At 37.8% G+C, this 15,946-nt stretch overlaps 1 protein-coding gene across 4 annotated transcripts in view; it reads right to left on the bottom strand.

Annotated features, from left to right (window-relative positions):
• Positions 1-15,946, bottom strand: part of rfx1a (regulatory factor X, 1a (influences HLA class II expression)) — a 34,572-nt gene that overhangs the window by 2,506 nt on the left and 16,120 nt on the right. For 2 of the 4 annotated variants that reach the window (XM_084385862.1, XM_084385860.1), the window contains exons 7-17: positions 12,198-12,397; positions 11,299-11,418; positions 11,078-11,211; positions 10,872-10,990; positions 10,638-10,747; positions 9,007-9,158; positions 8,667-8,764; positions 7,569-7,718; positions 4,919-5,127; positions 886-1,039; positions 649-694 (exon numbers count right to left, since the gene is read on the bottom strand). In XM_084385862.1, the coding sequence (XP_084241988.1) occupies positions 649-694; positions 886-1,039; positions 4,919-5,127; positions 7,569-7,718; positions 8,667-8,764; positions 9,007-9,158; positions 10,638-10,747; positions 10,872-10,990; positions 11,078-11,211; positions 11,299-11,418; positions 12,198-12,397 (1,492 nt within the window). The remainder of the gene's footprint in view (positions 1-648; positions 695-885; positions 1,040-4,918; positions 5,128-7,568; positions 7,719-8,666; positions 8,765-9,006; positions 9,159-10,637; positions 10,748-10,871; positions 10,991-11,077; positions 11,212-11,298; positions 11,419-12,197; positions 12,398-15,946) is intronic. The other 2 variants (XM_084385861.1, XM_084385863.1) reach the window with 1 other exon arrangement.

The raw sequence follows: 15,946 nt of genomic DNA, 5'->3' as shown, positions 1-15,946 counted from the left end.
TAATGCTATCTTTTCATGTGACTAACGTAACATTTCATCGTAAAATATGCATAAAAAAACAAAATGAAAGGAGCGTCAGTGGCCGACTCCTGCATTTAAGCATTATAAAAACAGCAACGTAAAATGTCCCAGGCTCTCGACCCTGCTTCATACCACAGTAACGTTAATAAAAACGTTTATACATTAGCTCATGAGCCTGCCTGAGTCCTATCGGATTGCTTTCCTTCGGCTGAGGAGGTGAAGACGACAACTCCCATGATTCCACGCTCATTCACGCCGTCAAGCTACGCCTTTGGTATTGTTTGAATAAGAGGACTTTAGCGGCGAAACTTACATACTGTGCCTTTAAAAATACACTTAATGGTGAGTGGTGCACACTTCCTCAAGCCACTTCCATGATGCAAGGGTGTTTTGGTTGGTTGCTAGGTGTTCTGAATGTTTTAGTGCATTGCTATGTGGTTACTAGAGTCCTTTGGGAAGCTAATGCCATTTTTTTCACTAAACCCGAATTTTGTAAATGAAGGAGAAACAATTACAAGTCTTGTGATTGAGAATATATCAAGCTTTGGCATAGCAAATCTATCCGTGTGCTTGTTTGTTATTTAAAAGATTATTAAGTGTTTGGTTTTTGTGCGTAAAACTACCAACCTTTATCAGGATCGAGTGGGTTCAGACTTCGGCCAAGACTCGCAAACTTAAAGAGCAAAAGAGAGAATTAGGACATTTAAAACACTCTTTTCAATTCAGACTCAGTCATTCACAGTTCCCTCAGTCTTACATCCTGTTATGAGTAGCATGACGCAATTTTGTTTTGTATAACTCATCGAAACGAGAAGCGTGTCTGAGATTAACGATTTTTGTTTCTGAGTGCGTGTGCGTTTGTACCTCTCCCATGACTGCAATGGGAGTTTCACCCTTGGCCTGGGCAACTCTGTGCTCGATCAGATAGTACATGTACTCATCATAGAGCAGACGGATTAGGTGAAATGAGCCGAAGCTCGCAGCACTGCGGAGAGTCAGGTCTCTGATCACCATCGAGCTAAAGAGAGAACAAAGAAAGAATACAGGAAGTGTGAGAAAGAAGAGATTTGTTGGGTGGGGAAGACGCATGAGATGAGTAAGAGGGAAACATACTTGAAAGTACAGTCAGTGGCACCAACAGTTAGTGCAAACCTAACACGCAATGTAAAAAACTGCTCCAAACAGCAAAATTGTGTTGCCTTTAAGGATTTATTGTTTTAGAAAAATCTAAGGGAGCGTTGCACACATCTGTCATGGATACCGGAGTCCCACAATGAATTGCAAAAAACTTTTTCAAGAAGTCTAACAGAGTTGGAGGAAATTATATATAGATATATTTTATTAAAATATAGGCATATTTTATTCAAAACTACAAAATATAGTTTTTTTTGAAAAAAAAAAGTAGAAAAATAGACAATCTTTCTCAATAATTAATACTTTTTTTTTATTATACTGTATTTTTTCTTTTTAATTATAAATGTAAAATGAATTTTAAAAATAACTTTATATTTATATTATATTTATAAAGTTTATTAGTAACTAATAAATTAGTTCAAATTAAGTGTTTTATTATAAATTTAATGTATTTTTTATATTTGTGCTTTAATTTTAGTTCGTTATTTCATTATATACTTACGGAGCCCCGCACATTATTATTATTTTATTTATTTATTTAACAGGACAATGCATATTTACAACAGTATGCCTGTAACATGCCAGTGGCTAGTTTGCCAGATGTACAGTGGCACCCTAGGGAGAGTACAATTTTTTTAAGAATTTGCATGTAAATACAAATATGTCTGCTACAGCGTAGCTACAGTAGACGGTAATTATGAAAATCTCACTAAAATTAGTTCTGAAAAGCATCCTAATTATATACACAGGCAGTAGCAGCAAGTAGCATGCCTTGTCGGTGTAACAGGTTAAACCATTTGTTAGACGCATATGAAGATGATCAGTTTTAACATCATTAGCAAGGTTATACAGAAATAAAAAAATCAAAATCACGAAACAAAGACACACATTCATAACTATAACACAAACGGGCAAAAACAAGACTTTAGTGTTGACAGGTCTGAATACTAATAAGCCAATGTTTCAGATGTGATCGAAAAAGGCTATATGTGTCGATGTCTCTGATTGATGACGGAATGGTGTTCCACTCCTGAGAAGCCCTAACAGAGAAGGCGGACTGACTAAAAGCGACTTTTTCTAAGTGGAATAATACAGTCACCTCTTGACACTCCTCTGGTGATTCTGTGTGTGGTTGTTCTAAGTTTGACAAAATCACCAATGGCATTTACATTCCATGTAAGATTTTATAGACCTGACAGCAATTTGTGAACTTAATTACATTTTCCCAGCTTAAAATATTGTATTTTAATATAATAGCGCAGTGGTGAAAATGTTTTGGTTTCTTGTCAAGTACTTTGAGTGTCTGTTTGTATAAAGATTGTAGTGGTTTCAGAGTAGTCGAGTTAGACTGGGACCAGCTCGTTAAACAATAGGTAAAATAAGATAGAATCATTGAGTGCATGAAGGTTTTGGCCGCTTGAATGGACATTGAATTTCTAATAAATCGGAAGTTAACTAAATTAAATTTGACTTTTTTACATGTTTGCTTTATATGTGATCTAAAATTTAATTTGGTGTCTAGATAAATGCCGAGATATTTGTATTCTTGAACAATTTGTATTTTTTCCCCTGACACTAGGATATCTGCATCTTTGTTTACCTTATGTGATTTTGTAAAGTACATACCCACAGTTTTTGACATATTAAGTTGTAAACACGATTCATTCAACCATTTTGTTACTTTAACCATCACATTTGTAAGCTTTCCAGCTACCTCAGTTTTTGAAGATCCATGTACATATAAAACTGTGTCATCCGCGTACATATGAATGTTAACCTCCGGACACACCCCAGTGGTAGATCGTTAATGTACATACAGAATAAGACAGGGGATAATATGGAGCCTTGTGGCAGGCCGGTCGACAGAGGGAGGGGCTCCGACTGATTATTATCAACATGAACAGTTTGTAATCGTTGACAGAGATATGAGTTTATCCATTTTAATACCTTATCTGAGAGATTAAAAGAGGATAATTTAGCCAATAGGATACGATGGTTTACTGTATCGAATGCTTTTCTAAGGTCAAGAAAGACCGCTCCTACTTGATTTTAACTTGATTTTATCAATAAAATAGCAATTTGCTGACTCAGTTGAATGGTTAGGTCGAAATCCGAACTGTAGTGCGTGAAGATGAAGAGAGCTATTATTTAAATGGTCTTTTATCTGATCAGATGTCCATTTCTCAAGGACCTTAGACATTACAGGTAGGATACTGATAGGTCTATAATTAGAGACGGATTGTGGGTTTCCTGATTTAAAAACGGGTGATACAATAGCTGTTTTCCATATGTTTGGAAATTCTGCTTGACATATGGAATGATTCATAATTTTTGTGATGGGATGGGACTGGCAAGTTCTGTTGATGGGGTTTTACACACCACAACATTTACAGGTTGGAAGCTCTGGGCAACGGCTGTAACCGAGTCAACAAAATAATGATTAAATGTGGTAGCTACTTGCGCTGGGTTCCTAATACGCTTTTCATCCACCGTTAGTTCAACAGGTTTTCTTGTTTTATGTTCTTGGCCCATTAATTTTTTTAGTTGGTCCCATACTAACTTGCCTCGCTAATTATGGTCAGAAAAAAGTTAGCCCTAGACTTTCTCAACATGGATGTTACAACATTCCTTAGCATACCAAAATGATGTTTATCATGTGACAGGTTTGTTTTAATAGCCCTTTTCAATGCAAGGTCACGCTCTTTCATTTTCTTCAGGATATCTGCACTAATCCAAGGGAGACTACTTCTCTTTTTCCTATGTGTATACCTACAAGTGAATTTTTTAATAATACACTGTAGTTTACTTGAGAGTGTCCTGCTTCCCTCATGGACATCTTTTCCAGTTTAAAATTATTCACTGTGTTTTTAAAATGTTCTTGGTCTTTATTAGGTATTCTAAATGATTCCTGGTCTTTAACATTAGAGACACCAAATCTCTTTTTTGTTCATTTTCTCACCAAAAGTACTAAGTTGTGGTCAGATAGTCCCGTAATCATGTTGAGTGACTTTGTAACCCTTTCTGGTCTATTGCTGAATACCAGGTCAATCTGGGTTTTGGTTGACTGGGTTACTCTTGTAGGGCCCTTAATTACCTGTGTGAGGTCGAAACGATCTGTTATTTGTTTGAGTTTTTTCCTGACTGATCTATCCTCCCAGTTTATATTAAAATCCCCCATTATTATTATCTCTTTATCAAAATTACAATTTGCCAGCATACTTTGTAACATGACATACGGACAAAAATAAACATATCGTGGCCACAAAATAAGAATTTGTTCCCACTTCCCATTTGTTCATAGCCACACTGTACTAATTTCTTTCCCTCAGTTTGATTGAACTAAAACAAGGGAATGGATTACAGTGTAGCCACGGTTTAGTAAAACGAGGGAACAAATTATTATATTGTGCGCAGACTGCAACAAATGCTGTTGTTTTGAGCTTTCTATTCATCAAAGAATCCTGAAATAAATGTATCACAGTTTCCACAACAGTGATAATAATAAGAAAGCGAATCATAATATTAGAATGATTTCTGAAGGATCATGTGACACTGAAGACTGGAGTAATGATGCTGAAAACTCAGTTGTGATTCCCACTCAAAATTCACCTTGCCATCACAGGAATCCATTTCAAACAGAAAACAGTTCTCAGGAGGTTTTGGAACAGGATTAATGTGTCACTTCATGTTCTTGTCCACCCCAGAGAACAAATCCCTCGTGATGAGCACAAGCCTAATGTTAGTACAACCTTCTGGAGCTCACCTGTAAAAGCTCCACTTCAGCAGGAAGAGTTTAGCTGCTTTTGGAAAGGCAGAGCTGGACTGGTACGGCTTTAAGACCTGCGAGACCACACCATCCAGCCAGGCTGCCCACTGCTCCAGAGAGTTCTGCTGCTGAAGGGTCAGTTTAAAGTCCTGCTCCAGCCGCTGCACCACCCGGTCCTCACACCGGCACACCCAAGAGGCCTGTTCCTACAGGAGGAAGCACATGGGGATTCAAAAACCTGAACTAAATGGAATATCTATTAATGATCCTTCAGAGATCATTCTGATATGCCGATTCACTGCTCAAGAAGCATTTATTATTATTATCAACGCTGAACACAGTTGTGCTGCTTCATATTTTTGAGGAAACCATGAAGTACAAAAATAAAATAAAATAAAATTTCTATTCAGCAAGGGCGCATTAAATTGATAAGAAGTGACAGTAAAGACATTTATAATGTTACAAAACATATTTAAAATAAATGCTGTTCTTTTAGCGTATCAGGGTTTCCACAAAAATATTAAGCAGCAAAAACTGTTTTTTGGTTTTTTACATTTTGATATTAAGAACCATCTGTCTATCTATCTATCTATCTCTCTAAATATATATATATATATATATATTTTCTATCTATCTATCTATATTTGTTTTCTATCCATCCATCCATCCATCCATCCATCCATCTATCGATCTACCTATCTATCTATCTCTATTTTTTTCTATCTATCTATCTATCTATCTATCTATCTATCTATCTATCTATCTATCTATCTATCTATCTATCTATCGATCTACCTATCTATCGATCTACCTATCTATCTATCGATCTACCTACCTATCTATCTATCTATCGATCTACCTATCTATCTATCTATCTACCTATCTACCTATCGATCTATCTATCTACCTATCGATCTACCTATCTATAAATCTACCTATCTACCTATCGATCTATCTATCTACCTATCGATCTACCTATCTATCGATCTATCTATCTATCTATCTATCTATCTATCTATCTATCTATCTATCTATCTATCTATCTATCTATCTATCTATCTATCTATCTATCTACCTATCTACCTATCGATCTATCTATCTACCTATCGATCTACCTATCTATCGATCTATCGATCTACCTATCTATCGATCTACCTATCTACCTATCGATCTATCTATCTACCTATCGATCTACCTATCTATCGATCTATCTATCTATCTATCTATCTATCTATCTATCTATCTATCTATCTATCTATCTATCTACCTATCTACCTATCGATCTACCTATCTATCGATCTATCGATCTACCTATCTATCGATCTACCTATCTATCTATCGATCTACCTATCTACCTATCGATCTATCTATCTACCTATCGATCTACCTATCTATCGATCTATCTATCTATCGATCTACCTATCTATCGATCTACCTATCTATCTATCTATCTATCGATCTACCTATCGATCTACCTATCTATCGATCTACCTATCTATCTATCTATATTTGTTTTCTATCCATCCATCCATCTATCATCATCCATCTATCAATCAATCTATCTATCTATCTATCTATCTATCTATCTATCTATCTATCTATCTATCTATCTATCTATCTATCTATCTATCTATCTATCTATCTATCTATCTATCTATCTATCTATCTATCTATCTACCTATCGATCTACCTATCTATCGATCTACCTATCTATCTATCGATCTACCTATCTATCTATCTATCTATCTATCGATCTACCTATCTATCGATCTATCTATCTATCGATCTACCTATCGATCTACCTATCTATCGATCTACCTATCTATCTATCTATCGATCTACCTATCTATCGATCTACCTATCGATCTACCTATCTATCGATCTACCTATCTATCGATCTATCTATCTATCGATCTACCTATCGATCTACCTATCTATCGATCTACCTATCTACCTATCTATCTATCTATCTATCTATCTATCTATCTATCTATCTATCTATCTATCTATCGATCTACCTATCTATCTATCTATCTATCTATATTTGTTTTCTATCCATCCATCCATCTATCATCATCCATCTATCATCTATCTATCTATCTATCTATCTATCTATCTATCTATCTATCTATCTATCTATCACAAACAGCAAAATAAACTATATATTTACATTCAAAAAATGTGAGAATGTGAAAATGTCAGCATTTCCCTTTTTGTTATGGCCTAGCCCTAGCGGTTAAAGCTATGACCAAACTGTTACCAAAAATGTTTTTCATTCCACAAGGGTTGATCCACAAACGATCACCACTGTGCTCTTGAGTAAGACACCTTACCCAGCAGTGACCTTATTAATATGTGTACTGAAAGTCATTTTGGATAAAATCATCAGTTAAATGATGGCTGGCATGCTCAGCAAAACCACTATTTAAAATCACTTTCAAGGAAACAAACTGTATGTTATGCTAAACACTCAGTTGGGTTTCCGTTTCCCTGATAGCTAGACAGACCACAAACACCCACATGCATACATAAAGTGAGTGTTCATCTCAGATGGTGACAGATGAAAGCTCTAGTTCAGTCCTCATAAATACAGTGTCCAGTTTCAAATCTAACTGAAATGTGAGGGGATTTGTTTAGTCACACACACCTGCACATTGGCAAAGTCCACTCTGTTGAGGTCACTGAGCATCTGGTTGATCTGCGCTGTGTTTTGCAGGACGGCACGAGCTGCCTGGGCCAGGTGATTTAGAGAGGTGTATCTACGCAGAGTCTGAGCGAAAGCGCTTGCAGACGTCACCTAAAAACAAAAGCCAATTCACAGAGGAAAGATGCAATAAATAACAGTTTTATTATCTAATGTTTAATTATTTGTTTGTTGGGAATGTATAACTTAAATAGCTAAAATACCACGGATGTATGTATTTACTAGGGATTTTGTTTTGCTGTTAAAGATCATTTCAAATTAAAACAGTATAAAGAGAACTCTCTTAATCCAAATGGAATTCATTAGGGAAAGTTTTTAAGTCTTTAAACACTTTCAATTTTAGTAAACCCCCCTACTTTAAAATTGCTTGCGTGACTACTATGTTTCACAAGTACACTGTTTTAAGTTCCTGTTAGACCAAGCACACTAACTATTATTAGTCATTCATAAAAACAGATGTTTTATGGTATTGTACTACTGTAGTGGTTGACCAATGCAGACACTCTGAATGGAAATGCTAATTCAATCTCTGACAGTAGATGGCGCTTATGGAACAGCAGAAATATATCGTTTTTTCCAGTTATATCTGTAAACAAGCAGCGCTGCGCCTATACACACTATTATTAGGTGTTATTTGTTGTAACTTTGATTAACCAATTTTTATGTAGCTTGATACTGAGCCAAGCTTTGATGTATTTGAACTTCCCTGACACTGAGGTAGTTAAATAGCTCCATGCTTCTCAGGCATACATCATGCAGGGCTGCTGCACAATCCATAAGCTTTTCAGGTTTTTACCGCTTTCCCTTCAATCAGTAGCGCTGTTTCATTCTGGCTTTGGCAGTGCATCAAGGCTAATTTTTGTGATATCACCATACTACTCTAACAAAATTTAGTTCAAGTTTAATTCAAGCACTTTCAAGGATCTATGTTTGTTTTCACATACTTTCAAGAAACGTGGGTACCCTTTCAATAAGAGAACCGTTCAAACATTTAACAAACATTTAAGGTCTTTAGATTTTCTCTTTATTTATTTCACTGACCTTGACACGAACCATCTCTTCAGGAATGTTCATCATGGCGTTAGTCAACCAGCTCTCGAGACTCTTAGCAAAGTTTCGGATGGCTTGTGTTAAGGCACCTGGAGAAAGAATTTAGAGTTAATTTCAGCAAAATATATGATGTTGTCTGGCAGTGGACGCCCATAATTGGTACCCAACAGCCCTGATATTGACCCACAAGTTGGCAAGATGAAGGTGAATGTGAGTGAAAGAGGCCCCTGTTGGCAAAATGTGACTCACTTGATAGATCACCACCGGCTCTTGCACATACTGCTGCATATTAAAATGCAAATCTGTAGTGAGAGTACATTGGTCAACTCACTGGGAATAGGTCTCAGAACGTCTGGGATGAGCATCTCCACCAGGCCCTGGTACAGTGTGTTGTCGCAGTCACGACTCCAGCGAAGCACTGGATCATATTTACAGAGCTGCACCAAACATGACTTGGGCAGCCTCTTCTCCGACTCATCATGTCTAATAAAACATCCAAAGAAAAACGGATAGTGTTTAGTGTCTAATTACTCATCAAATCTATGAAGCCTACTTTAACATATTCGATTCAAGAATTTCTAAGACCGTGTCTAAACCAGACGCAAGCGGTGCAACGCAACACGACAACAGAAAATAGAACCCATTAGGCCTTGTGTCCACCAAAGCGTTTTTAGCTAATTGAAAACGCTAGGCGCTCTGCTAAAAAATGCCTAGCTGTGGGCGCTTGAGAGCGTTTTGGCAGCGCAGGGGTTTTTCAGCTGAGACGCTCTGCTTGCTATTATATAGAATCATTTCACAGATAGTTTGTTTCTGTGTTGTTTCTATATAAAAATGTTGATTCATTGTAAAGTATTTGCTCTGGCTCTTGTTTTAAATTATTTTGTTCCGTTATTATGCTTTTTGTCATCTGTTGACGTTGTACAAGCGGAATGTGACGGTTGGTCAGTGTGGTATTGTCCCGCCCCTCCTGGGTAAAAAGTGACAGTGATGAGCGCTGCTTTTTACCCAAAGTTGAACATTTTTCAACTCTCTGCGACCTGTAAAAAAAACACAGTGTTCAGCGCTTCAGCATGAAAAAGACGCTCAGCTATGGAAGCGTGTTTACGCCACAGAATAAAATTAATATTATTATTTAAAATATAATTGTGACTTTTTATCTCACAATTGCGAATTTACATCTTGCAAATCTGACTTTATTTCTTTGTTTTATTCTGTGGCGGAAACAAGCTCCGCGAGTTATAAAGTCCAATTCTAAGGAAAAAAAGACTTTTTCCTCAGAATTGCCAGTTTATATCTCCCAATTCTGACTTTATATCTCCCAATTGCGTGTTATAAAGTCAGAATTGCGAGATATAAACACGCCATTCATGCAACTTTTTCTCGCAATTGCTAGTTTATATCTCACAATTCTGACTTTATATTACGCAATTGCGACTTTATATCAAACAATTCTGAGATAAAAAGTGACAATTACCGTTTTTTTTTATTCTATGGCAGAAACAAGCTTCCATACTTAGCACCTCGTTACGCTCCTGGCATTTTAAAAACACGGCGCTCCCATTGAAATGAATCGGAAAAATACACCTGTCGCGTGAAAAAATGCTTTGGTGAACACAGGGCCTTAAAATCAGAGATGCTGTCTATACTAGATGCGACGTTACGCAAAGCGACACTACAAATTCCCGACATTAAACTGATGCCCTGTTCTATTTTTGATGTACTTCAAGCGTTCACGCTACTTCTGACATAAAGAACAAAGGGATCTGCATCGGTCGTTTTGGCGCATCCTGTGTGTAGACCGCCTCAAGCTGTTGCGACAACTGTCGCATCCGGTGTAGACACGGAGAAAGGCCTCAACCACCCAAGAACCACATTAATAAATTCCTCCTGAACGCATGTAACAGTGAAAACCTTGACATGTGTTGGTCTAAAGGAGTTTGTTGTACTGAGAAGTAAACTTACACAGCTAGTGTTGCTGAGTCTCCTGCCTGACTTTCACTGAACCTCCAAAATGTTTTCCAAAGAGTCTCCACCAAAGGGAACTGAAGGTTGACCATTACATCAAGAATGGCCTAAAGAAACACACAACATCACATAAAAACAGTTTGAAAAGATGTTTAGCTCATAAACAGATATTCAATGCAATGCTAATAGAAAATCAATGGATTCAAACAGAGAAGAAGAGACAAGACTCACTTCGCAGTGTTCTCTGTAGAGCAGCTGAAAGCTCTTGAGATGTTCCAGCTCAATGCCTTCTGGTAAAGCTTTACCCTGCAGGTCAACATCAGGGAATTCGGGGAGAGCTCTGGACGCATCTAAATATCAAGGATTACAGCAACCATATAATGACTTGTTCAAACAAACTGATTCACTAAAATAAATTGAACACTATCAAATCTCACCTAGAAACTGCTGGTACTGCTGGACCTGGGTGCTGATGTCCGACAGACCCGAGCTCTGCTGCTGCTGCTGTTGCTGTCCAGATCCTGAAGACATCCCGTTAGTGATTCCCTCCACCTTCTGTACCGGCTTCAACCTGCAGGGATACAGAATCAGACGTACTGAGAAACACAGGAACCAGAGAGACTGAGAGCAAGAAATGACAGAGAGCATGTGTGTTCACCTCTGTTTCTGAGAGAAGGGCTGCTGCCTCATGGCCAGGTGCTGCTGGTCCTCCATCAGTCGGAGCAGAGATGAGTTCGCTTTGATCCGCAGTCCATAGTAGTGATATTTGGAATTCCCTCTGGAACAAACACACCAAAGCTTCAGTGCACCTGCATGACCTGAACCATTGGATCATGGAGGCTTCTAACCACATACATACGTGTATATATATGCATGACTCTAAAAACTATGAATATATAATATATACACTATTGTTCAAAAGTTTGGGGTCGGCTAGATCTTTTTATGTTTTTGAAAGAAGTATTTAAAGAAGTAAAATAAACGTTCTCTATTTTAATATACTTTAAAATGTAATTTATTCCAGTGATGTTAAAGCTGTATTTTCAGCATCATTACTCCAGTCTTCAGTGTCACATGATCCTTCAGAAATCATTCTGATATGCTGATTTGGTGCTCAAGAATAATTTCTTATTATTAATGTTGAAAACAGTTTTGCTGCTTAATATCTTTGTGGAAAAAGTGATAAGTTCTTTTTTCTTTGATGAATAGAAAGTTCAAAAGATCAGAAATAGAATTTTTTTGTAACATTATAAATGTCTTTACTGTTACTTTTGATTTAATGTGTCCTTGCTGAATAAAAGTATTAATTTCTTTCAAGAAAAGAAAAGAAAACATCTCACTGACCCCAAACTTTTTATTGTAGTGTATGCCACATGAATTTACCGTGAGTTGATGTCTGTGAGCGAATCATTCTTATAAACTGATTCTGGTTTGAATATATAGAAAATGAAACAATCTAACTTAGACAAAAACTACGTTTCACTTGAATCTGAACAAACTGATTCAATTAAATAAACTGGGCGCTAACAGACAGAGGTCACGTGACCTTTCTCTCACCGTGTGCCGAGACGTCTGGTCCTCAACCCCATGAACACCGAGCGGATGAGTTTTCCAAAGGACGCTGCATTGACAGGTTCCAGCTTTTGCTCTTGACAGTGCAGCAGGTAGTGGCAGTAAAGAGTGGACCGGGGCAAACTCACCCCTTCTGCGGTCTCATAATTATCCAACAACCACTGCACCTGAGGGCCAGAGGACAGCTGCCGGGATAAGACACACACACAGCCATACACACACTCAGACAGAGAGCCCAGGCTAAAGGATGACCTAAGATACACGCAAACGCCTAAATGCAAACATGTGCGTACGCTTTTGCATGCAGACACCGCTCATGCATATGCACTGTAATTATGCATTCATGCATAGTTTATGTTATATCATTTAAAGTCAACAAAAAACAGCATTCACTAACCCATTTTAGTTCACTTTAAAGCAAAACTAAATATTCAAGTGGAAAACAATGTAGGACAGAACTTGATTTTATTTCTCATGACTTGATTGGATGGCAGTTGTGCTGGATCGGAATGTGTGGAATTTTAATTTCATGTTGACTTTAAATAAACAACAAATGGCATTATTTAGCCATGTCTATACAAATATTCTTATTCTGACAGCTTCATGAAAACATACAGTGCTGTGAATGTCTTTGTCTGAATTTCTGAGTTTGTGCACATTTCTTATAGATTGTGGTAATATATTAGCCTGGTTCTACCAGACTCTCGTACATTTCATTTGTACAGAGAGTGGCCTCTCTCCATTGTCAAGCGTTAACTTCCTTGTAGGCGGGTACTCTGTTGAAGTTTAAAACTATTGGATCTGACCAGAGTCACTCTGGATCTGCCATAACCAATTGCTAACGTTTGGTCGTGACGTATGTCAACTCAAACTAGCGCACGATCTCATTCTCAACGTCATCGTTCTCAGCCACTCCCTCTGTTCGCTGATTGGACCGGTTAAAAATTGATCGGAGAAAACCAAAGAATACACCACAATCCCAGACGGAGTTACTGAAGGAAAATTAAATTGAGCGGAAGTACGTAGGAGGGCGGAGCCAGGCTAGTAATATATAGCCTGGTGTTAAAATGAAAACAAAGTTTTGGTGTGTCTTTCATTTATCTGGTGTTCAAGGTTTCAGTATGCAATAATTTAAGTTTGAAGAAGTATGCTGACAGATGAATCAAAAGCAGAACTGTTTAGTAGAGTTGGGTAATAAGTAGCAAAACATTTTGGTTTGGGAGAAAAATCTTGTACCAACAGTCACCCTGCGGTGAAAATCAAGTTTTTAAAGTTGTTTAAATGTCTATGTGGTGTTTTTAAAGGTTGTATCAGCGATTTCAGGCCCAAACATAAATGATCACATTCATCTAATCTTTCCCAACGATCCGCTAGCTGCCCGCCCCATAAGCATGCCGTCAAAAAACCACGTCTCGCTAGGCAGCCTAGGCTCTGAGATCTGCACACAAAAACAGTTGGTTTCACCAACCACTCAAAACATAAATAAATAGTGTTCCAACCAATCACCGACAGGGGTGGTTTGCGCTCGTGCACGGCTGCCTATGATGGCTGCACACGAAAACCTCACAACCCCCAGCCCTGGTTTTGAGTGGTGGTGAAACCAACTGTTTTTGTGCGCAGATCTCAGTCAGAGCCTAGGCTGCCTACAGAGACGCGTTTTTTTGACGGCATGCTTATGGGGCGGGCAGCTAGCGGATCGTTAGGAAAGATTAGATGAATGTGATCATTTATGTTTGGGCCTGAAATCGCTGATACAACCTTTAATATGTTTTAAAGGGATAGTTCACTTTGAAAATAAATTTTGGTATGTTTTAGCTTACCTCAAGGGCATCCAAGATGTAGGTGTCTTTTTTTCCGCAGTAGTTTCAATTTTGATATTTTAGGTCAATCCGTTCTTGTCTGTCAGTCATTTCATGCAGGTCTATGGTCACTGTCTCAAAGAGCATGCACAAAGTCCAAATTAAAACAATTCCCCATCGTCCAAATTAAACAATTCCCCATCGTAAGTACACATTGATGGCCTAAGACACGAAACGAGCGGTTTGTGTGAGAAAACGAACAGTATTTATATCGTTGTTATCTCTTGAAAACAGCACACGTCCAAATGATCTGACGGCGCGGGCGGGTATAGATATATACATAGATGTCGCCTTGGCTACGGTTTCGTTCCAATGAACTGCAGTAGCGAAGGCGACATCTAGTGTATACATCTATACCCGCCCGCTGGCGGGTATAGATGTATACACTAGATGTCGCTAGGCTACGGTTTCGTTCCAATGAATGAGCGACATCTGTATATATCTATACCCGCCCGCGCCGTCAGATCATTTGGACGTGTGCTGTTTTCAAGAGATAACAACGATATAAATACTGTTCGTTTTCTCACACAAACCGCTCGTTTCGTGTCTTAGGCCATCAATGTGTACTTATGATGGGGAATTGTTTCATTTGGACGATGGGGAATTGTTTTAATTTGGACTCTGTGCTTGTGTTTTGAGACAGTGACCATAGACCTGCATTATATGACTGACAGACAAGAACGGTTTGACCTAAAAATATCAAAATTGAAACTACTGCGGAAACAAAGACACCTACATCTTGGATGCCCTTGAGGTAAGCTAAAACATATCAAAAATTAATTTCAAAGTGAACTATCCCTTTAAGGCAAACCATGTGGAAATTCATAACTTAAGTCAACATCATTGCTGAGTATTTTCTCCTTAAAACGCCATTGAACCAAAGACAGTTTCAAAAACGCAGTTTGAAATGTAGCCAATCACGTCAACGTGCGGACGGGATTTAGCATATCATGAACTGCTCTCTGAAGCAGGGGAGTCTCAAAAGAACCCAGGTTATCCCAGTACATTTTTCTGTTGATATGAAAAATCAGGTACATTTAGCAATATAGCGGATGAATTATATATGTGACGGACATTACGATGTTATGATGAACTATATGCCTTTCTCCACTGAGCTACTATGTTGTTCAAAGTGTTTCTAAGGATACTGATTTTTAGAAAGCAGCTGTCTGACTCTGAGATGGTGAACGGGAACATGGTTTGTGTAACATTAGCAACACATTATTAGCTGTTTGATAACGTAGTAAAAAAAGGCTAATCATATCAATTACTTTTATGTGTTCGACTTTGTAAAGAGCGATACCATTGTGCAGAGTTTACTACAGTAAAGTTGACCAAGTGGATCTCTGAGCTGGTGTGATTGAGTGGAGGCGGGGCTAATTAGCATATTCATGAATCCGCGTAGATTAAATGAAGCAAGGGTGTAGAGTTACATTCAAGATATTTTAAGGCTTGAAGAAATAGGCAGTAAAAACAGTGATATTGTGAATTATTACTGCAATTTAGAATAACTGTTGTCTATTTTAATATACTTTAAGATGTAATTTATTCCTGTGATGGTAAAGCTAAATTTTCAGCATCATTACTCCAGTCTTCAGTGTCACATGATCCTTCAGAAATCATTCTAATATGCTGATTTGCTGCACAAGAAACATTTCTTATCATTATCAACTATGAAAACAGTTGCGCTGCTTAATACATTAGTAAATCTGATGACATTCAGGATACAAATATGCAAAAATACAGAAAATCAGACAGGGGGCAAACACTTTTTCCCATGCCTGCATGCCTCTCGACAACTGTTTCTGCGTGCCGTGGCATACAAGACGAGTATGCAATGATACATTAAATCAATGGAATGCCTTAATCATTAAC

This window comes from Rutilus rutilus, assembly GCF_951802725.1.
Source record: "Rutilus rutilus genome assembly, chromosome: 1".
Taxonomy (NCBI): Eukaryota; Metazoa; Chordata; class Actinopteri; order Cypriniformes; family Leuciscidae; genus Rutilus; species Rutilus rutilus.
Note: the sequence above shows the minus strand (reverse complement) of the source record. Positions and strands in the feature narration are given on the sequence as shown.